The sequence below is a fragment of the Eurosta solidaginis genome, chromosome 3 (assembly GCF_040869045.1).
Source record: "Eurosta solidaginis isolate ZX-2024a chromosome 3, ASM4086904v1, whole genome shotgun sequence".
In the NCBI taxonomy this organism is placed as follows: domain Eukaryota; kingdom Metazoa; phylum Arthropoda; class Insecta; order Diptera; family Tephritidae; genus Eurosta; species Eurosta solidaginis.
Window position 1 is genome coordinate 283746664 of NC_090321.1, and position 27881 is coordinate 283774544.

The following is a 27881-nucleotide window of genomic DNA, read 5'->3' on the forward strand; positions in this document are numbered from 1 at the left end:
TGCCGCTGCAGGCGTGCTGGAAATTCCCTCACAAAAATTCCTAAAACTTTCCCTTTTTGCTTTTCTTATCTCCTTATTGTACTTAGTTAGTTTTTGGGTGTATTCCTCCCAGTTGCCGGTTCTCCTTGCCTCGTTAAAGAGTTTCCTGACTTTCCTCCTTAGCACCGTCAGATCATAAGACCACCAGGGGGTTGCCTTCTTACCCTTAATCAAGGAGACACGGCAACTGGAGTTATAGGCATCTATCATTATTTGATTTGCCCTTTCCACCCTGCTCTCTAACTCGGTACAATTGGTACTTCTGCCTTTACTCTTAAGGCTATCTATGTTAGCTTCTATAATACTTTTGTAGCTGTCCCAGTCTGTTTTCCTGGGATTTCTTCTAGGGTTGGTTTGCCCCGATATAGCGCCCAGCTCAAACCTTATGATTCTGTGGTCCGAAAGGGAGGGTTCTTCTGAGACCCTCCATTTCGAGATCATATTCTCAGTTAGGTTGTTGCCGAGTGTCAAACCCCATGCGCTTGTATGTGTGAGGGACATTTGCACAACCATTGCATACTTTCAAGAGTATCTCAGATATATGCATGTTGTTGTGCGTTGCTTCTCCGCTGCGTGTACGTACATATGTGTAGACATAATGATTAATTTGGTTATGTGCATACAAGTCACTGCTTAGCATCGGCTTAGAGATGACAGTACCCCTTAGTGTTGCTAATATTCGTAACACTGCCCTCCACCTGATTAGATTTCCTGATCTAACGCCGCTAGCATCTCCAAATGTACCACTCTTCTACTTCGTGGTTTCCCAATGGTTTGTATGCGGTATATGGTGTCACTGATCTTCTTCACAACTTTGTACGGGCCTTCTCAACTGCACCGAAACTTGGATGGAACACCTTTCCGCCGGTGAGGGTTGTATAACAGTACCAAATCTCCCTCCAAGAAACCTTCGGAATTATTGTTCTCATCGTACCTGCGTTTCATCTCACTACTCATTATCCTTGATCGTTCCCTCGCACTCTGTTGTTTGGCCAATGAACTACTTTGTAGAGCTTGCTCTTGACGGATTGGCTTCACATAATCAGTATCGTTACGACGTTTCCCAACAGAAGTGCGCGCTGGCTTGAAACCACCCTTGCATTCTTTCTGGAAAATTCTTTCAGTCGTTTTAGTGCGTCCATTAGGGTTTGTCAATGCCAGTGGTTTTCTCGCAGGTACCTTTGGTTTTGGTTTGTTTGGCCCATTCGTTCTATCAACCCTTGCCCGATCTGCTGCCTTTGACTTTTGTGGTCTTTGTCGACTCTTCTCCACCAGTACTCCATTACTGCTGAACCCTTTTTCCAAACTGAAGTTGAGTGGCACATCCTGGTTCTCATAACGCATAACCCTTCTTTGCATATCGATCCTGCTGTCATGGTCAGCTAAGAAGTCTACTCCCAATATGACTTCATCAACGATCTACGCCACAACGAATTTGTGTAGAACTGTGACCTTTACAATTAAGACTTCACATATCACTTCTCCCTGGACTTGGTTATACTCGCCAGTGACCGTACGCAACCTTGCTCCAGGTAACGGTTTTACTCTCCTGTTAACCAAGTCAGATCGGATTAAGGAATGAGATGCGCCCGTATCTATAGTCAGTACACGTTCTTTGCCATCCACATTCCCTCTGACGGTAAGACTGCTCGATTTTCTACCAATTTGGGACACAGATATCATAGGACATTCAACAGCTGGAGCTAGCTCTCGATCTCTACATCTTACTCGCTCTTGCTCATCCCCTCCAGCTTTGAAGCGGCCTCTGGAAGCGGTTCAGTAACTCCATTTGATATATCTGTCTCCTATGCTCGGTTCCGTATCGTCTCTCTAGAGCGCCGATCAATGCTTCATAACAGTTCCGCTCCCCCTCGGGAATAGTCTGTAGGATTTCAACAGCAGATCCTTTCAGTGCTACTCAGCATTCCAGTTGTTCACTGTTGCGGTTTTCTCAAACTGTAGCTTAAAGACCTGGAAAGGAACAGAACCGTCAAAGGATGGTGTTTTTACCTTTGGATTGATTACTCGTTGAAAGTGCTGGGCGATTTAGTTGCAACTGCTCGATTCGTCCTCTCAGAGCATCCACCTCGGCCTCGAGTTTTTCCTCAAACTGTAAAATTTTTGTATCTTGCGCCTCCAACTTCGAGGAAATATGTCCTTCTTGCTCTTCCAGTTGAGCAGAGGTCTGCGATGATATCTGTGCTGAAATTTGCGCCGACATTTCGGATATTCGTGCCCCTTGTGGTTCAGTCTTCGCTGTTATACGGTTATCCTGCGATTCCAGCTGAGATGACATTTGCGACGACATTTCGGATATACGTGTCTCCTTTCCTTCCATCTTGGATGTTATGCGTGTCTCCTGTGATTCTAATTGTGATGACATGATGGTGGATATTTGTGATGACATTTCGGACATTTGTGACGATATTGCAGCCAATATCATGTTCAGGTCTGTGTTTGCCATTGTCTGCGGTGTTTCATTTTTCTCCTCCAATTTTGTTGTCTCATCGCCATCAAGATGAAAGGCATACTCTTCCAAGTCAATTCCTTCTAGTTCCATTGCCTGTCGTAGTCGTTCCTGAAGTTCTAGTTTAATGCCGGTTGTATTCAATCCACGTCTCTCCAACTCCTTCTTCAGTTGCTGGATCTTCAATTCACTCAACTTTGCCATGTCCAAGTTGTATTCGAAATCTCCAGAATTTATTCAATAATTCCTCTTCTGACACCAATTGTAACGAATTTAGTGCAATTCCCCTTATTTTCAATCTTCTGCTAACGTTCGAATCACTAAACTGAATAAATAACTCCACTATTCAATAATGCAAAATGGCCTTTATTAAAGTTTTTCACAATAACGCTACTACTGCTCGCCAGATAGCGTCTTAAATAAAACTGGTTGTCGCGCCTCTACTGTTGCGGCCTTTTATACTCTGGGATTTCTCGTTCGCATCTTCTAGGCGCTTCCATTTCCAGAATCTATTAGTTGGTTATCTGCTATAAATTTCTCAGCTAGGGTTGGTTTGCCCCGATATAGCGCCCAGCTCAAACCTTATGATTCTGTGGTCCGAAAGGGAGGGTTCTTCTGAGACCCTCCATTTCGAGATCATATTCTCAGTTAGGTTGTTGCCGAGTGTGAAACCCCATGCACTTGTATGTGTGAGCGACATTTGCACAACCATCGCATACTTTCAGGAGTATCTCAGATATATGCATGTTGTTGTGCGTTGCTTCTCCGCTGCGTGTACGTAGATATGTGTAGACATATTGATTAATTTGGTTATGTGCATACAAGTCACTGCTTAGCATCGGCTTAGAGATGACAGTACCCCTTAGTGTTGCTAATATTCGTAACAATATATTTATCCGGCTTTTATTTTTTCCACAGGTATTAATGTCATATGAACAGAAAACTCTGTTGATGTAAAAGTTTACGCTATTAATCTAGAAAAAAGAAAAATCTGTCATTTCTACGGCTTTCGGTGTTAGTCTCATCTTAACATAAAATATGTTAATCTAACAGTTCGCACTGGTAATTTCAAAAGAACAGAAATCCCTTTCATATTAACAGTTTTGATTGGTATTCTTAGAGCGAGAGTAATAATTGTTAATTTAACAAAACTTTGGGTAAATTATAATGAAACAACTTTTTTTGTTTATTTGACTACTAAAACTGTCAATTACGAATCAACGATTTGTGCGCAGTTGATTCAACATCTTGTACCGATGGATAAAAAATTACAGAAATTTCGGTTGAATTGACCCGTGTTTCGGTTGATTTTATCAGTCTTTTTTTTTCAGTGTATTCAAGGGCAGCTATCGGATGATGCTACCGCTACTCATTGTTTGCTTTTACAATCCACCTATTGTTGACCATATATTTCAATACATAGGTAGTAATTCTGCTTATTTCTTATGAACCTTTTTGATAATTTGTACAAATAAAATAAAATTAGTCTACTTTAGCGCTCATGCGAGATCGTCGCGACATTGCTGTCTGTAAAATGTGACTTTGTTAAAGTCAGCAAAAAAATGCTAAGTGTTTTATTATTCTAAATCAACTCGCAATAAATTTTGAGGTTTCGTAAACAAAAAATTATACTTTTTTCAAGTCTTAACATCGATTATAGACTTTAAAGGAGGTTGGTATTTGGTTCGAGAAATTTATCATTCTGCTACTATAAGGCTTCCAGGGTTCATTATCCTACTCGGGCACCACATATCTAAGCTTCAGAGGTTTGAAGGTCGAGCAGGGGTTTTTTTATTTACTATTATGTTATTTAGTTTCCGTGAGGAAAAACTTCGGGGAGGAAGGTTTCAGGAGTTTTGCGGATATGGCAAGTCCTTTGCTGGATAGAATCAACAACTTTTGGTACTAACTCGGCTGTTACTCGAACGATTTTTTAACTTCATATGCTTACAGCGGTGAGACTACCTACTGATCATATGAGTGCTTTCACTCTTCACTTCATTTTGCAGTGAAATCACTTCTAAAAACCGTTTCTGCGTGCATGTCGTGGGTGGGACATACTTAATTGTTGATTAATTTCTTACCAACTTCAAAGAAGCCAAAACTGAATTGTTGGATATATTTAAAATGAGGTTCTAACACTTTATGACAAATATTAAATACTTAAAAGAACGACTTGCATAATTTAGATCGCCTTTTTTTGTTACGTGTGGGATAAAGCTAAACCTGTTAGATGCATCATAATCGCAACAATGTGCACTTTCTTATGGAATCTCCCAGTGCGTACAAATATTATTTTTTTCAATAATTATTATTTTCCGTGTGAAATAAAAAGCTCCATAAATAATTATTATTTTACGACAGAGCTGTAAAACTGTGCGATCATTTGAAATTTTAAATCATTGGTTTAAGAATGCTATTTCTTCATCCATTCATTCCTTGTTAAGGAATGTGGCTTAAAAGTTAACCGATTCTTCATTCAGTAGTGGAAGAAAAGCCTGTACTCCTGAACTCATTCGAAGAAAGAATTAAGTAATTGAATGAAACTGTTATGTCTCACTTTAATTAGTATTCAAACAGTCTGGCAACAACACCAGAGTACTAGCGAGTTTTGCATATTGCTTCACATGCGGTACTTTACCTTCCTTAGAGTTAAATATATAGAATAATAAAGAAGATGGAAGAATAACGCGTGCATATTTATTTCAAGTGAAATTACATCACAACAAGTGGCGACGAGTGAAAATAAGTAATACAGCAAATAAAATTCGAAAATACAAGTTGCAATACAATCCTTAATCATGGACAAGGACCAATTTGAGCAATTATTACATTTACCAAAACTCAGCGTGAGTTACTTCAACAAGTAAATGCAAATTCTAACCTTCAACAGCAACAAACGTCACCGCAGCCGACGTCGCTCATTATGCTGCCGCCATTCGAGACTTTCGATGAAAAGAAAGAAAACTTCAAACTTTATTTACAAAGATTTGAAAATTACCTCCAAATGAAAGGAGTATTTACAAATAAAACTTTATGTCAACAAATGCTGGTCAATTCCATTGGCTCTACACACTTTAGATTATTAGTATCGTTGATTGCGCCTAAAAGCATAACAGATCTAAAGTATGAGGAGGTGGTGGCGAAGCTAGAAATATCTTTGTGTCCCAAGAAAAACATATTAGTAATACAGCACCATTTCCTTTTAACATATCAAAACGAAGAACAATCCGTGGCAGATTTTGTAGCATTGCTCCGGCGGGACATAAATGATTGTGCGTTTATATCGGCATGTCAATGGAATGCCGACATTTCTAACATTTTTCTTCGTGCGCAATTCATTAGAGGAATAAAAGATAACACAATTTGTGAGCAGCTTCTTCAATCAGAAGATAGATAGCCGCGAGCTAAATTCAAAACCACAAACTGTCGTGAAGGAAGTAAACAAGGTGCACGGTAGGCTCGCAGGTGCAAGTCGCAGTAGGCAGACGTCAACAAATCGTTCATCATCAAGACACTCGAAGTGCGCAAATTATAAATTAAATTACAAGCAATTAGGCATCGACAACTTGTGTATTCGCTGCGGTAAGGACAATCACAAAACGAAAGAGTGTCGAACAAATCGACATAACCTCAAATGCTACTCATTTGGCAAAAGAGGCCACGTTCAACAAGTATGTATAAAAACGTTAATGAGTAATTCAAGCGACAAGTCGAGACACAAAGCAGTTGATAGCGATGAGGCAATTCACCAGGTATACGGAATAAATCAAATAGTTGATCTTTACAAAAGTCATCATGGCGAATTGAAGGAAGACGTGGGTAAATATTACATTATTGTTAAAATTAATAGTCAACCACAAAAATTTGAAGTAGATTCGGGGGTAGGCTATACATTAATTCTTCGAAATGAGTTCGAACAGCTCAATATCAAAACAAAACTCAACCATCCTCAATAGCATTTCGTTCATACACAAAGAACGTAGTAGTCCCAGATGGCAAAGTAAATATAGAGGTATAATACAATAACCACCGATCAGTAGAAGAAATGTACGTAGTATCAAATGGGTATGATGCACGTGCGTAAAGCTGGCAGACCCAAGTGCTCAAAAATAAGTTTAAGTTGTTTGAGAATTAAGTGCATTTTAGGTGCTTTTTAGGGCCACACAAGATAATTTAGGTGCTCATGTGGTTTTCGAGATATTCGCAAAAAAGTGTGGGTCTGCTAGGTTAACGACAAGCTAGCAGACCCACAACTTAAATTTCATTTTATTTTAAATAAAAAATATATCAAAATTAGGAGCTATTTAGGTGCTTTTTAGGGCCACAAAAGATAATTTAGGTTTTCATTTCGTTTTCGAGATATTCGCAAAAAAGTGTGGGTCTGCTAGGTTAACGTCAAGCTAGCAGACCCACAACTTAAATTTCATTTTATTTTAAATAAAAAATATATCAAAATTAGGAGCTATTTAGGTGCTTTTTAGGGCCACAAAATATAATTTAGGTTTTCATTTCGTTTTCGAGATATTCGCAAAAAAGTGCGGGTCTGCTAGGTTAACGTCAAGCTAGCAAACCCACAACTTAAATTTCATTTTATTTTAAATAAAAAATATATCAAAATTAGGAGCTATTTAATTGCTTTTTAGGGCCACAAAATATAATTTAGGTTTTCATTTAGTTTTCGAGATATTCGCAAAAAAGTGTGGGTCTGCTAGGTTAACGACAAGCTAGCAGACCCACAACTTAAATTTAATTTTATTTTAAATAAAAAATATATCAAAATTAGGAGCTATTTAAGTGCTTTTTAGGGCCACAAAATATAATTTAGGTTTTCATTTCGTTTTCGAGATATTCGCAAAAAAGTGTGGGTCGGCTAGGTTAACGTCAAGCTAGCAGACCCACAACTTAAATTTCATTTTATTTTAAATAAAAAATATATCACAATTAGGAGCTATTTACGTGCTTTTTAGGGCCACAAAAAAAAATTTGGTTTTCATTTCGTTTTCGAGATATTCGCAAAAAAGTGTGGATCTGCTAGGTTAACGTCAAGCTAGCAGACCCACAACTTAAATTTCATTTTATTTTAAATAAAAAATATATCAAAATTAGGAGCTATTTAGGTGCTTTTTAGGGCCACAAAATATAATTTAGGTTTTCATTTCGTTTTCGAGATATTCGCAAAAAAGTGTGGGTCTGCTAGGTTAAGGTCAAGCTAGCAGACCCACAACTTAAATTTGATTTTATTTTAAATAAAAAATATACCAAAACTAGGAGCTATTTAGGTGCTTTTTAGGGCCACAAAAGATAATTTAGGTTTTCATTTCGTTTTAGAGATATTTGCAAAAAAGTGTGGGTCTGCTAGGTTAACGTCAAGATAGCAGACCCACAACTTAAATTTCATTTTATTTTAAATAAAAAATATATCAAAATTAGGAGCTATTTAGGTGCTTTTTAGGGCCACAAAATATAACTTAGGTTTTCATTTCGTTTTAGAGATATTCGCAAAAAAGTGTGGGTCTGCTAGGTTAACGTAAAGATAGCAGACCCACAACTTAAATTTCATTTTATTTTAAATAAAAAATATATCAAAATTAGGAGCTATTTAGGTGCTTTTTAGGGCCACAAAATATAATTTAGGTTTTCAGTTCGTTTTCGAGATATTTGCAAAAAAGTGTGGGTCTGCTAGGTTAACGTCAAGCTAGCAGACCCACACTTTTTTGCGAAAAACTCGAAAACTAATTGAAAACCTAAATTATCTTTTGTGGCCCTAAAAAGCACCTAAATAGCTCCTAGTTTTGGTATATTTTTTATTTAAAATAAAATCAAATTTAAGTTGTGGGTCTGCTAGCTTGACCTTAACCTAGCAGACCCACACTTTTTTGCGAATATCTCGAAAACGAAATGAAAACCTAAATTATATTTTGTGGCTCTAAAAAGCACCTAAATAGCTCCTAATTTTGATATATTTTTTATTTAAAATAAAATGAAATTTAAGTTGTGGGTCTGCTATCTTGACGTTAACCTAGCAGACCCACACTTTTTTGCGAATATCTCTAAAACTAAATGAAAACCTAAGTTATATTTTGTGGCCCTAAAAAGCACCTAAATAGCTCCTAATTTTGATATATTTTTTATTTAAAATAAAATGAAATTTAAGTTGTGGGTCTGCTAGCTTGACGTTAACCTAGCAGACCCACACTTTTTTGCGAATATCTCGAAAACTAATTGAAAACCTAAATTATCTTTTGTGGCCCTAAAAAGCACCTAAATAGCTCCTAGTTTTGGTATATTTTTTATTTAAAATAAAATCAAATTTAAGTTGTGGGTCTGCTAGCTTGACCTTAACCTAGCAGACCCACACTTTTTTGCGAATATCTCGAAAACGAAATGAAAACCTAAATTATATTTTGTGGCCCTAAAAAGCACCTAAATAGCTCCTAATTTTGATATATTTTTTATTTAAAATAAAATGAAATTTAAGTTGTGGGTCTGCTATCTTGACGTTAACCTAGCAGACCCACACTTTTTTGCGAATATCTCGAAAACGAAATGAAAACCTAAGTTATATTTTGAGGCCCTAAAAAGCACCTAAATAGCTCCTAATTTTGATATATTTTTTATTTAAAATAAAATGAAATTTAAGTTGTGGGTCTGCTAGCTTGACGTTAACCTAGCAGACCCACACTTTTTTGCGAATATCTCGAAAACTAATTGAAAACCTAAATTATCTTTTGTGGCCCTAAAAAGCACCTAAATAGCTCCTAGTTTTGATATATTTTTTATTTAAAATAAAATGAAATTTAAGTTGTGAATCTGCTAGCTTGACGTTAACCTAGCAGACCCACACTTTTTTGCGAATATCTCGAAAACGAAATGAAAACCTAAATTATATTTTGTGGCCCTAAAAAGCACCTAAATAGTTCCTAATTTTGATATATTTTTTATTTAAAATAAAATAAAATTTAAGTTGTGGGTCTGCTAGCTTGACGTTAACCTAGCAGACCCACACTTTTTTGCGAATATCTCGAAAACGAAATGAGCACCTAAATTATCTTTTGTGGCCCTAAATATCACCTAAAATGCACTTAATTCTCAAACAACTTAAACTTATTTTTGAGCACTTGGGTCTGCCAGTTTTACTCACGTGTATGATGCTCTTTTTGGTCGAATTTGGATTTGACATCTAAAAATCAACTTACAGCAAGTAGACAATCAATGTGCAAATAAGTTGTCCAACTACCAAATACGTAATATTTGTTCAATAGAAGACATCATTCACAAATTTCAACAAGTTTTTATACAAAAAGTAGGGTGTGTGCCAAACCTTGAAGTCACACTTCAACTTCGAAAAGACGCTAAACCGGTAAATAGGCTTTCATTTGGTATCAAAACAGCACCAGCTGAATTTAATCGCATTTTTGAGCAAATATTATCTAGATTAAAAAACACAATGTCGTATTTCGACGATATCATCGTACATGGAGCCACAAAAGAAGAGTGCGCAACTAATCTAATCGAATGCCTTCAACGCCTTAAGGACCATGATTTACATTTAAATAAAAATAAATGCTCATTTTTTCAAACTAAGATCGAATATTTGGGTCATGTTGTTCAATATAATAGAATTTCAAAATCATCAAAAATTCAAGGGATAATAACGTACTACTCCAGATCTATTCGAAACTTATCTACAATCACGTTTCCACTATGACAACTACTACAAACCCACACAAAGTTTTTTTGGTCTTCCGGTTGCGAGGCAGCGTTTTTAAAACTTAAAGAAATTATCGCCAGTGATACAGTGCTAATGCCTTTCAATCCCGAACTGCTACTAATAGTAGCATGCGACGCAAGTCCTACGGGAATCGCATGAAAGTCCAGTCTAAACCCGCTAAGGCACCACTCCATCATTGGGAGGAGCCAGATGCAAACTGGGACCGAATACACATAGACTATGCAGGCCCATTTCAAGATAAGTTTTTCCTAATTGTCATGGTTGCGAAATCCAGATGGGCAGAAGTACGAGTGTTACGCGATGCTCCTACGACCACAACAATAAATCTACTTTCAAATATATTTGCGTCTCACGGCTTTCCTTCTATAATGGTATCCGACAATGCAACCATCTTCACAAGCGATCAATTCAAAACATATTGCAGTACCAACGGAATTTTTCAAAAACTTATAGCACCAGGGTATCCTAGCACAAATGGATTAGCGGAACGCAATGTCCAAACCCTCAAACGAAAATTGAAGGCGATGTCAACAGAGCCAGGCTCTGTACACCACAAAATTAACGAAATTATGCAAAGATACCGCGCAATATCACTTAATTGCGGAAAAAGTCCAGCAGAATTATATCTCAATCGACGAATTCGAATCCGGTAGGGTGCGTTAAAACCATACACGGAAAACAAAACAACTAACCCTATTCCAGGCGCGCGTCAACTAAGCGTGGGAGAAAGGGTTCAGGCATTATTCACAAGAACTAACAAAACGGCATGGAAAACAGGTACCGTTCTCAAAAGGTTTGGTAATCTCCATTACTTAGTCAAGCTAGATGACGGCTACGAAACAAAACGACACATTGATCAATTAAAATCCACCAAGGTTCAACAACGAAGAGTTCATTTGTCTCCAGATATTGAAGAAGGCACTTCAACACAACCGTCCCACGATTATAGTCAATACAATTTTGAGCCAATTATTCCACAAGTTCAACTCGAGTCAAACAACCAACCAACTGAATTGTCAAACAATCAAGGGACGCCCGATGAAGTGCAAAGAGGTCAAGAACCAGTCGTCCGTAAATCTGCACGTTCGAAGAAGAAACCTCGACACTTAATAGACTACGTATAGAAACACAATTTCAATATTTACTCGTATTCATGTACATATATATTTAATATTCAGATATGTAAATCAATTATATAAATAATGAGTCCAATTAAGCGTGGCAGATTGTTATGTCTCACTTTAATTAGTATTCAAACAGTCTGGCAACAACACCAGAGTACTAGCGAGTTTTGCATATTGCTTCACATCCGGTGCTTTACCTTCCTTATCTATATATATATAGAATAATAAAGAAGAGTGAAGAATAACGCGTGCATGTTTATTTCAAGTGAAATTACATCACAACAGAAACACAAACAATTTTCAACACAGAATAAGCATTCAAATGAATGCAGCCTTTGCTGAGTGTGCACACACTTTTCTAGTACCAATCAATTATGAACAATATCGTACATGCACAAAATCCACTGAAATATCACATGGTTGCATTTAGATAAAGCCACTTCAAAATATCAACACAAAAATTTAATTATTGTCCGTGATGACCAGTTTTTTCGTTAGTTAAATGGTAATAAAGCACAAAGAAGTTAACTGGAAAGTATTTTTATTGAAATTTTCTTAAAAATTTAATAATAAACAAGTAAAGGTGTCTAAGTTCGGGTGAGCTTCAATTGTATATTTCATTTCAGATAATTACTTTTCTACATAACACGTGGCACCGCCCGTTTAAAAAAAATTTCTCCCCATTTCCTCTTACAATAAAACTTTATAAGTGAAATATCATTGATTCAAAATCATTTTTTGCTAAGTTATAGATTATTATTCTAGTCTATGACCCTTTTAAACCTTTTAAACTTGTTTTATATCTAAGTTGCCATGGTCTTTAACCGATCCCGTCTATTTTTACTAGAAATATTTTCTGCCAAAAGGAAAATAAGTGTACACAATTTCATTACGATACGTTATTTTTTTTTTCTCCCGAAAGGTAGAAAATTGCTTAGTCTTTTTCGCTAAGATATAGCTTATTATTTTCATCTAACCCTTTTAAAAATTTTTATATATAAAAGTGGGCGTGGTCCTTAACCGATTTCGTTAATTTTTCTTCAAAGCATTCCTTATAGTAAAGGCAACCTCTCGACCGAATTTTGTTACGATAGGTTTAACGATTCTTGATTTATGATTAATAATATTTGTAAAATTGATTTTATCACAAGTGGGCGGTGCCACGCCCATTTTAAAATTTTTTTATCAAGAGTCTCAATATCATAGATGTTAAGTAATGATTAGATAATACTAATGATTGCTAATTAACCTTCATTTGCGAAATTCTCTAATTCATTAAATAATTAGAATTAGTTCAACTAATTCCCATTAGATAATTGAAATTTTTATTCTAATGGTAAATCTAATTTCAATTAGTTGCCATTAGAAAAAAAAATTGGTTTACCTTTACAATTAGAAATCTAATTGACTTCTGCTAATGCAATTAGATATTCAATTAGCTCGAATTAGAATCAATTATTTTGATAAAAATAAATTTGTTTCAAAGAATTATTGCAGTGAACGAATAATAATGTAAATAAATATAAATAATTGATTCTAATTCGAGCTAATTGAATATCTAATTGCATTAGCAGAAGTCAATTAGATTTCTAATTGTAAAGCTAACCCAATTTTTTTGCTAATGGCAACTAATTGCAATTAGATTTACCATTGGAATAAAAATTTCAATTATCTAATGGGAATTAGTTGAACTATTTCTAATTGTTTAATGAATTAGAGAATATAAACCAATTGCATCAATTGCTAATTCTAATTGGAATTTAACATTTATGCTCAATATCAATCCACACGTCAAATTTCAACATTCTAGGTGTATTATTTACTAAATAATCAGTTTTTTTGTTTTCCAAAATGTTATATATAACAAGTAAGGAAGGCTAAGTTCGGGTGTAACCGAACATTACATACTCAGCTGAGAGTTTTGGAGACAAAATAAGGGAAAATCACCATATAGGAAAATGAACCTAGGGTAACCCTGGAATGTGTTTGTATCACATGGGTATCAAATGGAAGGTATTTAAGAGTATTTTAAAAAAAGGGAGTGGGCCATAGTTCTATAGGTGGACGCCATTTCGGAATATCGCCATAAAGGTGGACCAGGGGTGACTCTAGAATTTGTTTGTACGATATGGGTATCAAATGAAAGGTGTTAATGAGTATTTTAAATGGGAGTGGGCCTTAGTTCTATAGGTCGACGCCTTTTCGAGATATCGCCATAAAGATGAACCAGGGATGAATCTAGAATGTGTTTGTACTATATGGGTATCAACCACCTCCGTACGAGACTCAAGGTTTACCAAGGCTTCGACGTCAGCCTTATAAACCTTAAGGCTTATATTTTTGAAGCTGTAGCTTATCCTAAAATCCTGCGTTTTCAGCGCTTCGACGCTAGCGCTGTCGCGCAGCAGGACTAACTGCATCGTGGCCCGTTCAGTTTTCTCCACGTTTACCATCTTCCATTTCTGGGTCGGTATACCCGGGTTGTACTCCTCTGCAGCTCCAGGATGTCAGCTGAGTCCGTTGGTGTCACTTGAACCCAGGTTCTAGCCCTTTGTCGTGAGGGGATATCACGCGCCTCCAATACCTTGAGGAGCGCGCCCGGATATACCTCACCTATCAGCGTGACTGCGGCTTTATAAAGCTTCACCGACCTGGCGTCGTCACAGGCAATTAGCTTGACATTGCCTTGGAACCACACCGCATCGGTGTAAGATGACAATGGACCAGGGTTGTCTTTTTTGACCTTAACGGCCACAGTAGCGAGCGCGGCCTCAACCCACTTCCATTGTTGTTTCGGGATCCTGCCATATTCGCTGCTCTCGTCTATAACGCCAATGATCTGCCGATCCTTGGCAATTTCGGCGAAAGACCGCGTCCAGCCTCCCTGCTTCTTGACCCTTTTCGGTGCCGTAGGGTTGGATTCATCCACAGACCGCTGGCGCTTCGAGGTTTCATCACTCTCAACCCAGTCCAGCTTGAAATCCGGCAACATTTGTCTCGCCTAAGCAAGACCACGCTGCGCCTTCGCCCAGTCCTCGGCAGAAACATCACCATCCCTTATCGGCGAGGAGGCATTCCTGCGCAGGATCCGGGCAGCCCAGCGCTTGTCTTGGTGACTGGGCTTTTTTAGTCCCCAGCAGACAAACCGCCAAACGCTTGATTCTGAGTGGCAGCCATGCTGGTGGCCACGGGATGGGCGGCAGCCGCCCCAAAGGCCCCTCCCCGAGTGGTACCGGCCTAAGGACTACCAGGGCTGGATTTTCTCTCAGCCCTACTCTGCCTAGATTGGCCCTTGGCCCTATAGCCCACATTTTTTCCATACTAAACAAACAAAATTTTTTCCATACTAAACATCCCACGAGTAGCGGAGAAGGGGAAAGGTCCGCCCGGACAGAGATCCGCAATGTCCGGGTAAGGCTAAATAGCATCGAAGATCGCCCGGTATTCGATGCACTCCGTTAGCGACTGGGCTATTTTGGGCCCCCAGCCAGGCTGATCCTCGGAACGGGTCGTATAACACCTTGATCCAGCCATTAAAGGTCGCCGCCGAAGCATCACCAGATGCCACCACGAGGAGGCTCCGCCCCTACATGAGGGAGGGAGGGTGCAAAAACACCTACGAGTCAACGATTTGGGGTGACGCTGGTGAGTGCAAGGCGCAAGACCCCCATGAAAGGCACCCAACAGTAAACATATGGCATCTAACTTTTCCAAAAATATCTTGTTTTGTAATTAAACTCATCGAGTTGGTGTAGTTTGATGTGGAATACTCTTGACACAATGTCATGGCGCTCACTTGGTCGTTGATTAGAAAACAATTCGTTTTTAATTTCACTCCACTGTGGATTGCATGTGAATGTTATAAATAAGTCAGGCCTTCCATAATGACGGACATATAAGAGGACGTCTTGTGTACGTTCATGCAAATATCGGGGCGATCCCGTAAATAAAGACGGCAAAATTACTAACTGATCAATATTTTCAGGATTGCAATCCTCGTTAACAGCATCCCTTAGATGTATATAACTATTTGCACGCAACGTTCTTTGGGGTGCTCTTATTAAATTCAACCTTTTGGTCATCAGTTTAGCAGCCATGTCCACACAGTATCGGTTAAAGAGATATCCATATCCATTAAGAGCATTAAAGCTATTTTCTCTAATCATAATTTTATATGCATAAAATTGCATACATGAAACTGTTTTTTGTGGGTTAGGTGCCCCACTGCTTTGAGAAGTTTACGGTATATTTATACTGTAACCGTCCTAACCATTTAAAAATATGATAGGGTATTGCAAGGGGTCATATGAAGGATGAATTTCTGACACACGATGGAGAGTGTTATAGTGCGACTGTAGCACAATATGGCGGGGACCAGCATTTTCGTCAACTATCAATACTGCGAACTCGCCTGTTGTCGGGGCATTATATCGGCCACGGTGTTCATTAACGGGGCATTTGTCGACATGGATTACAACCCCATAGTTATTCGAATTAGATGGCATACGCTCCATAGAAGTCATAAAACTTCGAAGATACACATTATCATTTCAAGCAGAATTTCTTGAATTAATTTCAAAATATCTCTTTGAAGAGTTGGTGCAGCATTTTGGCGCAACGAAAGCTGCTCCTCTTGGGAAGAAAAATATATATGTAAACATTTTTGAACCATGTTGGGCGGTGGTAATATACTTCCAATTATATGGTACACTTGTCCATGTATTTTGAAAGTTGGCATGAAATTACCTTCTCTAATTTCAATACCGCCAAACGAAGTCATAGCGAAACAGCCATTGTATTTTCTTATATTTTGTTTAAAACAAGTAAGGAAGGCTAAGTTCGGGTGTAACCGAACATTACATACTAAGCTGAGAGCTATGGAGACAAAATAAGGGAAAATAACCATGTAGGAAAATGAACCTAGGGTAACCCTGGAATGTGTTTGTATGACATGTGTATCAAATGGAAGGTATTAAAGAGTATTTTAAGAGGGAGTGGGCCATAGTTCTATAGGTGGAGGCCATTTAGGGATATCGCCATAAAGGTGGACCAGGGCTAACTCTAGAATTTGTTTGTACGATATGGGTATCAAATGAAAGGTGTTAATGAGTATTTTAAAGGGCGTGGGCTTATTCTATAGGTGGACGCCTTTTCGAGATATCGCCATAAAGGTGGACCAGGAGTGACTCTAGAATTTGTTTGTACGATATAGGTATCAAATGAAAGGTGTTAATGAGTATTTTAAAAGGGCGTGGGCCTTAGTTCTATAGGCCGATGCCTTTTCGAGATATCGCCATTAAGGTGGACCAGGGGTAACTCTAGAATTTGTTTTTACGACATGGGTATAAAATGAAAGGTGTTAATAAGTATTTTAAAAGGGAGTGGGCCTTAGCTCTATAGGTGGACGCCTTTTCGAGATATCGCCATAAAGGTGGACCAGGGGTAACTCTAGAATGCGTTTGTACAATATGGCTATCAAACGAAAGGTGTTAATGAATATTTTAAAAGGGAGTGGGCCTTAGTTCTATGGGTGGACGCCTTTTCGAGATATCGCCATAAATGTGGATCAAGGGTGACTCTAGAATGTGTTTGTACGATATGGGTATCAAATGAAAGGTGTTAATGAGTATTTTAAAAGGGAGTGGGCCTTAGTGCTATAGGTGGACGCCTTTTCGAGATATCGTTATAAAGGTGGACCCGGGTTCACTATAGAATGCGTTTGTACAATATGGGTATCAAACGAAAGGTGTTAATGAGTATTTTAAAAGGGCGTGGGTCTTAGTTCTATAGGTGAACGCCTTTTCGAGAAATCGCCATAAAGGTGGACCAAGGGGTTACTCTAGAATTTGATTGTACGATATGGGTATCAAATTAAAGGTATTAATGAGGGTTTTAAGAGGGAGTGGCCCTTAGTTGTATATGTGAAGGCGTTTTCGAGATATCGACCAAAATGTGGACCAGGGTATTTATATATGTAATACCACGAACATTATTCCTGCCATGATTCCAAGGCCTTTTGATTTCGCCCTGCAGAACATTTTCATTTTCTTCTACTTAATATGGTAGGTGTCACACCCATTTTACAAGTTTTTTCTAAATTTATATTTAGCGTCAATAACCCAATCCAATTGCCATGCTTCATCCCTTTTTTCGTATTTGGTATAGAATTATGGCATTTGTTTCATTTTTAGTAATTTTCGATAACGAAAAAGTGGGCGTGGTCATAGTCGTATTTCGACCATTTTTTATACCAATACAAAGTGAGTTTAGATAAGTGCGTGAACTGAGTTTAGTAAAGATATATCGATTTTTGCTCAAGTTATTGTGTTAACGGCCGAGCGGAAGGACAGACGGTCGACTGTGTATAAAAACTGGGCGTGGCTTCAACCGATTTCGCCCTTTTTCACAGAAAACAGTTATCGTCCTAGAATCTAAGCCCCTACCAAATTTCGCAAGGATTGGTAAATTTTTGTTCCACTTATGGCATTAAAAGTATCCTAGACAAATTAAATGAAAAAGGGCGGAGCCACGCCCATTTTGAAATTTTCTTTTATTTTTGTATTTTGTTGCACCCTATCATTTCTGAAGTTGAATGTTGACATAATTTACTTATATACTGTAAAGATATTAAATTTTTTGTTAAAATTTGACTTTAAAAACATTTTGTTTTAAAGTAGGCGTGATCGTTTTCCGATTTTGCAAATTTTTATTAAGCATACATATAGTAATAGGAGTAACGTCCCTGCCAAATTTCATCATGATATCTTCAACGACTGCGAAATTACAGCTTGCAAAACTTTTAAATTACCTTCTTTTAAAAGTGGGCGGTGCCAAGCCCATTGTCTAAAATTTTATACATTTTCTATTCTGCGTCATAAGGTCAACCCACCTACCAAGTTTCATCGCTTTATCCGTCTTTGGTAATGAATTATCGCACTTTTTCAGTTTTTCGAAATTTTCGATATCGAAAAAGTGGGCGTGGTTATAGTCCGATATCGTTCATTTTAAATAGCGATCTGAGATGAGTGCCCAGCAACCTACATACCAAATTTCATCAAGATACCTCAAAATTTACTCAAGTCGTGTTAACGGACAGACGGACAGACGGACGGACGGACGAATATAGCTCAATCAAATTTTTTTTCGATACTGATGATTTTGATATATGGAAGTCTTTATCTATCACGATGCCTTTATACCTGTACAATCAACCGTTATCCAATCATAATTAATATACTCTGTGAGCTCTGCTCAACTGAGTATAATAATGACTGGACGACGTATGCTTTGATTGCTGGCAGAGGCTCACCGATATCACTTAATTTGAAATGTCTCGTACCTACAGCACATAAGTGGTGTTTCATTTGGTCACTTCCTAGCCTTACAAAAAACGCAGATTTCACTTATGCGGCCAATGAAAAGTGGAGAATTTTCCATATAATTCAGATGTGGTCTGTAGTTAAATGCTGACTTCAGACCAATCGCCCTTTGCGTGTTGTTCAATGCACGCAATCTTTCATTTTAACTCTCTTGTAGCAAAACAATATCAAAGCAAATCACATTTTGGCTTTGCATATAATGTGTGTTTCTAATCAACTTTAAGCCGGAGTCATTGGTGCCGTATGTCGTATCGCTGTAGCCGTATCCCTAACGTAATCAGCTGTTTATCGTTACGACGGTAAACCAAAACCCAATTGGTTGGCTACGATACGGTTACGACCTTAGCGTCACCAATAATCGATTGCATTGATTCTCATAAGTTTGGTCGAATCAGCTGTTAAAAGGTTACCGATACGGTTACCGATAAAGCACCAATGTCTCCAGCTTTAAGCTGCCGGACAACGCACACATTTGTTTGATGGTTACCATAGCGTATCGGGCGATGTCGTGCTCACACGGCTTCGCGTTGATGAAAATAAAAATTTTTAGATTTTTTCGCTTGACAGCTGGATTAGCATCTTATTATATTGACATTGAAATTATCTTATTATATTAAAATTGAATAAGCTACAAAACTTCATACTCTAAAAAATTCTTAGAAAAAAGTTCAAATATGTTTATGAAAATTCGCAAAATTTATAGCAATAAAAAATCGTCATCCGAAGAAATGTATATGTCCGCACGCTACGAATTTTCAATGCAAATGGCGCTTGATGCTTATGTGGTGGCTAGTGATGGCTCGATATTTCGCTATTGGTGATTGCATCGCCGCTATTGACAAATCGCTAATAGCTATGGCTATTGCAATCCAAATATATCAGTGATTGGCTATTTTCCTTCATTCGATTCTTTTGAATGACAATCACCTCTGGCAGAATATCGCCAATAGCGATCATAGCGATTATAGCGATTGGCGATTTTCCTTCAGCATGGAATTCTAATACTAATAGCAGCGATGCAATCATCGATAGTAAGATATCGTTCATCATTGCTCATCTGTGTGCTTTACTTTCCGAAACAGCGAACGGAACAAAGCAAACTTGTGCAACAACTAGAACGACGACATTGTGAAGTCGGCTAGAAAAGCAGCCACGTGGTTTGGGTAATTTTTACAAACAAGCGAAAGATCGAACTCAAAAATAATCAAGGCAAAGATCAAAGAGACCGTAAGGCACAACTCATTCAAGAGCAATTATCGAAGTGCAGAGGTATATAGAAGAAACTGTAATTGCACGAAAAGCTGATCCTTTTTTATGGTGGCAGAAAAACAATTACAAGTATCCCAATCTATCTCCTATAGCTCGCGAAAAGTTGGGGTGTTTAGGAACATCGGTTCCCTGTGAAAGACTTTTTTCTCAAGCCGGCCTTATTTTAAGCGAGAGAAGAATGCGCTTAGATGATGAAAAGGCTAAAATGCTTATCTTTTTAAACGCCAATCATAAAATATAAAATTCGTTATATTTTGGTTTTATATTTAAGTATTTATAATAAAATAATTAATATTTGTCAAAATATTAAACAAGCAATATAAGTTAATTTTAAAACTTTAATTTCATGAAATGTATAAAAGAAATGGAATGACTGAATTTTTTTTGTTTTTAATTACACTATGTGATGCCAAATAGACATGGGTCTTTAGACTTGGCCTAAGATTGATTGCCTGTGTTATTCATAAGTTCATACTTCTAGGCAGTAGCCGTTAACAGTTTTATAAAATTTGTGTTTTTGATGGTAAAATAAAAAAATTATAGAAACATATATCACTCGTCTTATTGTAAACAGATTAACTCAATATTTAAGGTTTTTGGGAGAATGCAATTCAAGATTTGTCATATGGTTTGTATATGGTTGAATTCTCCGGCTAATTTCTAGGGCACTGCAGTGGGTGGCTAATTTTCTGCTAAAGAATATTTTTGTAATAGTTTGAAGAATTTGCTATATTTTTCCTCTGTATTTTTCATTAAAAATTGATTCACTTTACTGTACAAATTTATGCAGCCAAATACAACTTTCAGAATAAATTCATACGGAGTATTTCTGAATACATCGGTGTAGTATAATATAGTAAATAAATCATGTTTTTATGGTGTTATATATACAGATTTATTTCGGGTTGATTCATCTTACATTTAAAAATCAAAGCATTTTCAATTAACAAAATTTATAAAACAAAGATGCATATACATTTATTTCAGCTAGTTGCATCTCATTGAGAGTAATACGAGTCTGAACATATTGTCGTCAGCAAGTTAATAATATATATCATAACATATCAGAAAATTAGAATTTCACATTACATTAGTTTACAATTAAAGGTACATACTTTTTTCTTTTTATTCCAATTTTCGTTCATATATTCTAATAAAATTTAATTTAGTATAAATTAATGTATAACATTCAATCTACTCTGGTAAAAAGACTTAAACATTCATTTTTTATATACAAGTATACAAATAATTGCAGATTCGCTTATTAAAGATAAATTAAAGCGATCGCCATAGCTGTAAAAAATAGCCATAGCTGTAAAAAATAGCCATACCTATATTCACTGATAGCTCAAAATCGCTCTTCTGTATGGAATCGCTTGTTGAAATAAAGCGATCGCTATAGCTATAAAAAATAGCCGATATTCAAAAATAGCCATATCTATTTTCACTGATAGTTCAAAATCGCCATATCGTCCATCACTAGTGGTGGCCGTGCAAGCGGCAATCACCCGATACGCACACAACTACCCGTTGCTATGGTAACCATCAAGCAAATTTGTACGTTGCCCGGCAGCTTTACTACATACATAAGTACATATGTGTTGCTTTGTACGGAACAGGGTTGGGAAATGACATTTCATGAATTGTACTAAGTCCACTTAAAATTCGTACTTTTTTCGTTCAAATTGTACTGAATTTTTTTGTGTATGGATTTACATATATTGCACTATTACTCATTTACTTTTTTTTACCAAAAAAAAATACGTGCTTAATGTGTGTATTCATTTGAAATTAATTTTTCTTTTTATTTAGAAGGAAACATTTTTTTTAGTTCAATACGAGTTTTTGAAAAACATAAATATTCTTTTCTCATACATAAAACATATTATTACTACATAGATATATTTTAAATATTTGCATATATGTATGTATGTTTGTTAATCTAAAAACTTTTCATCCTCGTCAACGATTAAACTTTGTTCACCACTAACTCCCTTATCAATTTGCATATTATAACAACATTGCCCCCTGGCCTTAATAAAATCCTTTGTTTTTATCAAAGCAGAAACTGATTCAACAAGTAAACGATTTCTACACCTGGTTGTAATTATATTCTGTATCGAAAATATTCTTTCAACATTCGTTGAAGAATGAGAAATTGATAAAACCCCATGTGCAATTCTGTATATATTTGCAAAAAACGGTTCGTTCAGTTCATTTTTCAATAATCGCACCTTTGCCCAAAACTCAGAAATGGAATGATTTTTAAGAGCACGCAATTCTTCGTGTTCTGACAGGACTCGATATTCCGAATTAATTTCCTCGATTTTACAATTTCACATGTAGGAAGTAATTTAGCAACCATGCTAGTTACTTCTCCTGATAAAACAGTTTCAGGAGCAAGCTTTGTGACCCAATTCAAAATTTCATTATCAAAATCAATTTTCGTCTGTAGGTTTTTACAAAACTCCATGTAAAATAGTTTGACGTTTAGTTTAAAATTTTTCCAATAAATTTTTACAAATGAATAGATCTACTTCAGCGTCGCAATATATATTATCAATATCCATATGGTTTTTGTTTACTATTTTTGAAATAGTAGTGTTATCCAAATATTCTTTTTGATTTCAGTGAAAAACAGGTGGGTTTCATACATTTGTATGTATGTAGGTACATATTATTTCAAACTAATTATTGCTTGAAAAATCGTATGTGATAAAGAGAGACAGTGCTAATCGAACTACTAGTGCAAGTACACAAATAAAGCAACGTTGTCGTTTGTTCGAAAGAAGGTGCCATTGCATCAAAATACATTACTAAAATTAGAATATTAGCTGTAGGCAAAATTGTACCAAAAATGGCAGCATAGTACTTCAGTACTTGCTTGAGTCAAATTGTATCAAAAAAGTACAATTGTATCGAAAAACCCAACCCTGGTACGGAATTGACTGTTTTGATTTTCAGTGATTGTCGCAAAACAATAACAAAGCAAAAAAACTCGTGCATTTGCCAAGAGCGAAATGACGCACTCTCTTTGGCTGTGAGTATATGTATCTCTTCACAAACACAAAGTTGTTTTTGTTGGCCCTTGGGTTTGGCCATCGAAAAGTCTTATGCTTGCATTATTTGGGGGTTTTCATCAATTTTATCCTAAAAATAAAGGGCTTTAGTTCGTGAAAATTGATAAAATAAAAAGCGCAGGGTGTTTATTTGCGCCAATACTTTCTTTTAAAAAAATTCATAAAAATCGGTTTGGTACTTCTTGAGATTAGCCGTTCCAAACATTTCCCATATAAGCATTTTTATATAATTAGTATAGATTACATACATGATTTTAAGCCATTCAGAAATGTAGATTTATAATATGCAACCAAAAAATCTCAATTTTAAAAGAATGCTGAGATAATGCACACTCAATTGATTCAATCTTTTTAAAGCTCTGTTTTACGAGCGATATAAAATCTCGAAAAATAACTGTTAAATAACAACCTAAAACCGAAAAAGAAAACTTTAAAAAGCGAAATGAAATCTCTAAAAACTGTAATTTTTATTTGAGCGAAAAATTAAGTTCAAATCGATTTTTATAATAAATCCAGGGGCGGATCCCGCACGGTTTGGGAGGGGGCGATTAAGTCAACTTTTTAAGTAAGATAAAGTGATATTAAAATGTTTGATACAAACACACATACATATTTACACTCATCTACAAAAGTCATCATCACTCAGATTTTTCCAGTTTTTACTAAGTTTTGCTTCGACCTTCATTATTTTCGATATTTTTATAAAAATATGTATTATTATATAACACCAACAATCCAAATATACACTTAAGACTTTTTAGAAAATTCGGGAAAATTTCTCGAATTTTCATGCAAATTTTTAGCTTTCAGTAAGAATTTTTAGAATCTATCTCTCAGAAAAATTCTAAAAGTTCTTACCGAAAAGCTGAAAATTTGCATGAAATTTCACGGAATTTTCTAAAAAGTTTTAAGTTTCTATTTGGATTCTTGGTGTTATATAACAATACATATTTTTATAAAAATAGCGACAATAATTTGGGTTGTGAACCCTAAACAACCTGTTGGAAAGGATATCTTATTATTCTGCTTTTTCGGGTCGTATATTGAAAGCTCTTATACAGGTTTTGAAACTTAATAAATGTGTAAATTAGGCTAATTCACGACTATTTTTATTAGTTCTCTTAGCTGACGGGGGAGGACGCGATCCGCCACTGAATAAAACTCACAGCTGTTACGATACCTGTTTAAAATACTTAAGTACACAATTTCTTTTCTCTTCACAGGACACGGTTACCTTGAATAACTGTGAATATCTTATGAAACTTGACTACAGCATAATTGAGCTAGATAATACTGGTGGTACGTTAAGCACACGTTATCCACCACGCATCTTCATACCCGAATATGAATATGGTGAGCGGCACGTGTCATCAACAGACACAGCCAACTCAGGAAATATACCAAGCAGTTGTAATAGTAGCAGCGGTTTCGAAAGTGGCTTTGACAGCAATAGCAGTACATTTAACGGTGATAATATGAAAAGCAAAAAAGCCAATTATCCAAACTCTCCGCATCGATCTAAAGCCTCACCCAAAGCGGCGTCACCAATATTAATTGACGTCAGTGGTATTAATAAGAGCATAATTACTACAACAATAAATATAACTAGCGAGCAAAAGGAATCCGCAACTGACCATCATAACACCAATCGAAATGGTAATGGCTGTAGTGTAAATACAAATAGTGAGAGTGATAACGGGACAAATTCGTTTGTAAATGTTGGCACTAAATTCACATTACCACAGCGTTCACAACAGCAACAACGTACCATTTATGAAGATCTATTTGATATTAGTAAAATACGTGATTATATAACCTATGCAAGATATGCACGTTGCCGTCAACGGTTTGTTGTGCCTGTTATTCTTTATCGTGGCAAATTGATTTGTCGTTCGGCAACATTATCTGTGATACATGAAACTTATTCCCGTTACGCTTTTGATTACATAACATCGGGTAATAACACGGAGCCGCAACAACAACAACAACAACAGCAGCAACAACCACGTATGAACGGTCATGAAAATCCTGATTCCACAGAGGACTCACTTTTACACACAATTAACGATTCACCATCACCGTTTTCCTATAATGAAGTTATCAAAAATGACGTTTCCCTACTAAATTCATTGAATGTTAATACAATTGTCGATTTAATGGTGGAACAACGAAAAATTAAATATTTTATGACGTAAGTAATATTTTCATGTTTTGTTACCACATTTAAGATTTTTCGGCGATGATCATGGCTATCTATTTCATGAGGCCCGTGTTTGGTGGAAAGCCTAAGGCACTAGGCCTAGGCTAGGTAATACTAATAGGAAATGCTCGCAATGAGTTTGAGAAATGCTAATAGAAAATGCTCGCAATTAGTTTTGAATTCGAAATCAAAACAAGACAGCCTACAACATTTTTGTGATTGTAGCAGCGGAGCATTCCATAGTGACGGGTAAATTCAATTCTATTACATTACCCATTACATTCCTCAGTAATTGGAAAAAGTAATCAATTCCTGTTCTGCACAGCAAAAGAATTGATTACATTTCAATTCGCCAAAAAAAATATCAAAAGTAATTTCGTTTTTTTGAGGTTCAATTACAAACAATTTTTTGAAAAATTGAAATAATTTGTAATTGAAAAAAAAAACGAGAAACATACTTTGCGCAATTGTAATTTCTTTCCCAGTACTTTCGAAAGGAATGGGAAGTGTAATCGAAATTTCTTTAAATGAATTGTAAAGCACAATATACACTTGAGCATTATCAACTTGTAAATAACTATGTTTGTAATTTATGTGAAATATGTTTTTATACTTTTCTCTAATATTCCTTTTTGATAAAAAAATATTCATTGAAAATATTTTGTAATTAGTAAAACAACTTTTTAATATTAAAATAAAATATTAAATAAGCAAAGAAGAAAACTTTTTAAAATCAGGTGTGGAGGCGATTCAACTATAATGTCATCTTTAAAAGAAAATTACGCACAAATTTTAACTGACGCAGGCATCGTATTCCCGTCCACTGCTACGCTATCGCAACTCAAGCGTATGACCGCTGAGATAGTTGGTGTTTCAGTTTCCAATGAAGTTCCTGCCGCTGGCGTATCTCCAGTTAATGTTATAACCTGCTGATGTTTCTGCCGTTGGTGCTGCTGCCGAGTGTACCACTGTCGTTGATGCCGCTGCCGTTAATACATCTGCCGTTTGTAACTCTATTTATGATGTTTCTACTGTTGGTGTATATTCCAATAATACTTCCGCTATTGGTGTTTCTGCCAATGATATTTCCGCTCCTGGCGTCTCTGTCAATAATATTTATTACGTTAATGGTGCTATCCCTAAGTATCTGTTTCGAGGCACGAATTAAATTCTAGTCGTGTGTATGGCGGTAGTTCCGCGGGAAAATTTAATCATTGTTCTAATAATAACATGAAAGCAGGCAGTTCCATTAACATTATCGTTGATCCTGTTGATCAAGAATTATCTCAATTTCAACAAATTGAAATAGTTACTTTAAAAAGACATTTACGTGAATTAGAACAAGCCGCAGGTGTGCCTGGAGTATATATTAATAATAAAAACAGTTTTTGTGATATCGAACATGCCATTACAAAATTCAGTGGCGATGATATTACTGTTAGAATCTGTTAGAATTTTTATAAACGATTTTGAAGAAATAATGAACTAGGTAAATGCCGATGACCATTTTCGGTTTTGAGTTTACGTCGTTCTCTTACTGGCACAGCAAGAGTATTCCTTTCTACAATATCTGCTGTAACATATAAACAGCTTTGTGAGCAACTTATTAATGAATTTGACAGAAATGTCAGCCGACAAGATGTGTACAAAATGTTGCGTCAACGACGTTGGCAGAAGAAGAATGAATCTCTTCATTGCTATATTCTGTGCATGCAATCAATTGCAAGACGTTCTGATATCACTGAATCAGAAGTTATTGAATTTATTATTGATGGTTTGGAGAATAATGTTTCCAATATAACCCTTCTTTTAAGTGCTCGAACAATCAATGAGTTAAAGATGTTGGTGTCCCGGTATGAAAAGAAATATTTGAGCCGTGAAAGCGAAGAAATCACTAAGCTACCGTTCAAGGAAAGCAAAGTTGAAAATAAAGCGCATACAAATATCTGTTTTAATTGCTCACAAACAGGACATATAAAGCCTAACTGTCCATACCCTATGAGACCAAAAGGATCTTGTTTCCGATGCTGGAAATTGGGTCATGAGTATCGTTCATGTCCAAATCCCAAGAAAATTTTACACAAGCTAGTTAAGCAACAAGTAGCTGCAATTAACGATTTCGAAGACGTAGCCGTTATGAAGTAGTAGACGTTTTTAATGAAGTATGTATTAAGTTCCATAATAATGAAAAAGCAGTTTTTAATAAGTATATTTCTCTCTTTGACTCCGGTAGTCCGGTTTGTTTGATTCGTGAATCTGATGTTCCAGTTGAGCTGACAAGTGCAAGCAGACGTCCATTAAATTCAAATTTTATTGGTGTTGGAGGAAATAAATTATCAATTAAAAATGAGTTAGATTGTTTAGTAAATTTTAAAAATGAAATAAAAACAATTAAGTTTTTCATACTATCGGATGAATGTTTGCCCATGCCAGTAATTTTGGGGCGAGATTTCCTGTCTAAATTTAATATTTGTTTAAAAAAAACTTAAACTAAAATATTCCAAGAAAAAATTAATACAAATAAGGAAAATTTGTCGTATTGTAAATGAAAAAAATTTAACTCATAATGTCAGCAGATACGATCTTTT

The 27881-nt window shown here is 36.2% G+C and overlaps 1 protein-coding gene across 8 annotated transcripts in view; it reads left to right on the forward strand.

The window, feature by feature from the left end:
- EDTP (Egg-derived tyrosine phosphatase) overlaps positions 1 to 27881 on the forward strand; it is a 79327-nt gene that overhangs the window by 32528 nt on the left and 18918 nt on the right. For 7 of the 8 annotated variants that reach the window (XM_067776793.1, XM_067776796.1, XM_067776795.1 and 4 more), the window contains one exon: positions 24317 to 25284. In XM_067776793.1, coding sequence (XP_067632894.1) covers positions 24317 to 25284 — 968 coding nt within the window. Of the gene's footprint in view, positions 1 to 4023; positions 4179 to 24316; positions 25285 to 27881 lie in introns of those variants that run through there. The other variant, XM_067776800.1, reaches the window with a different exon arrangement.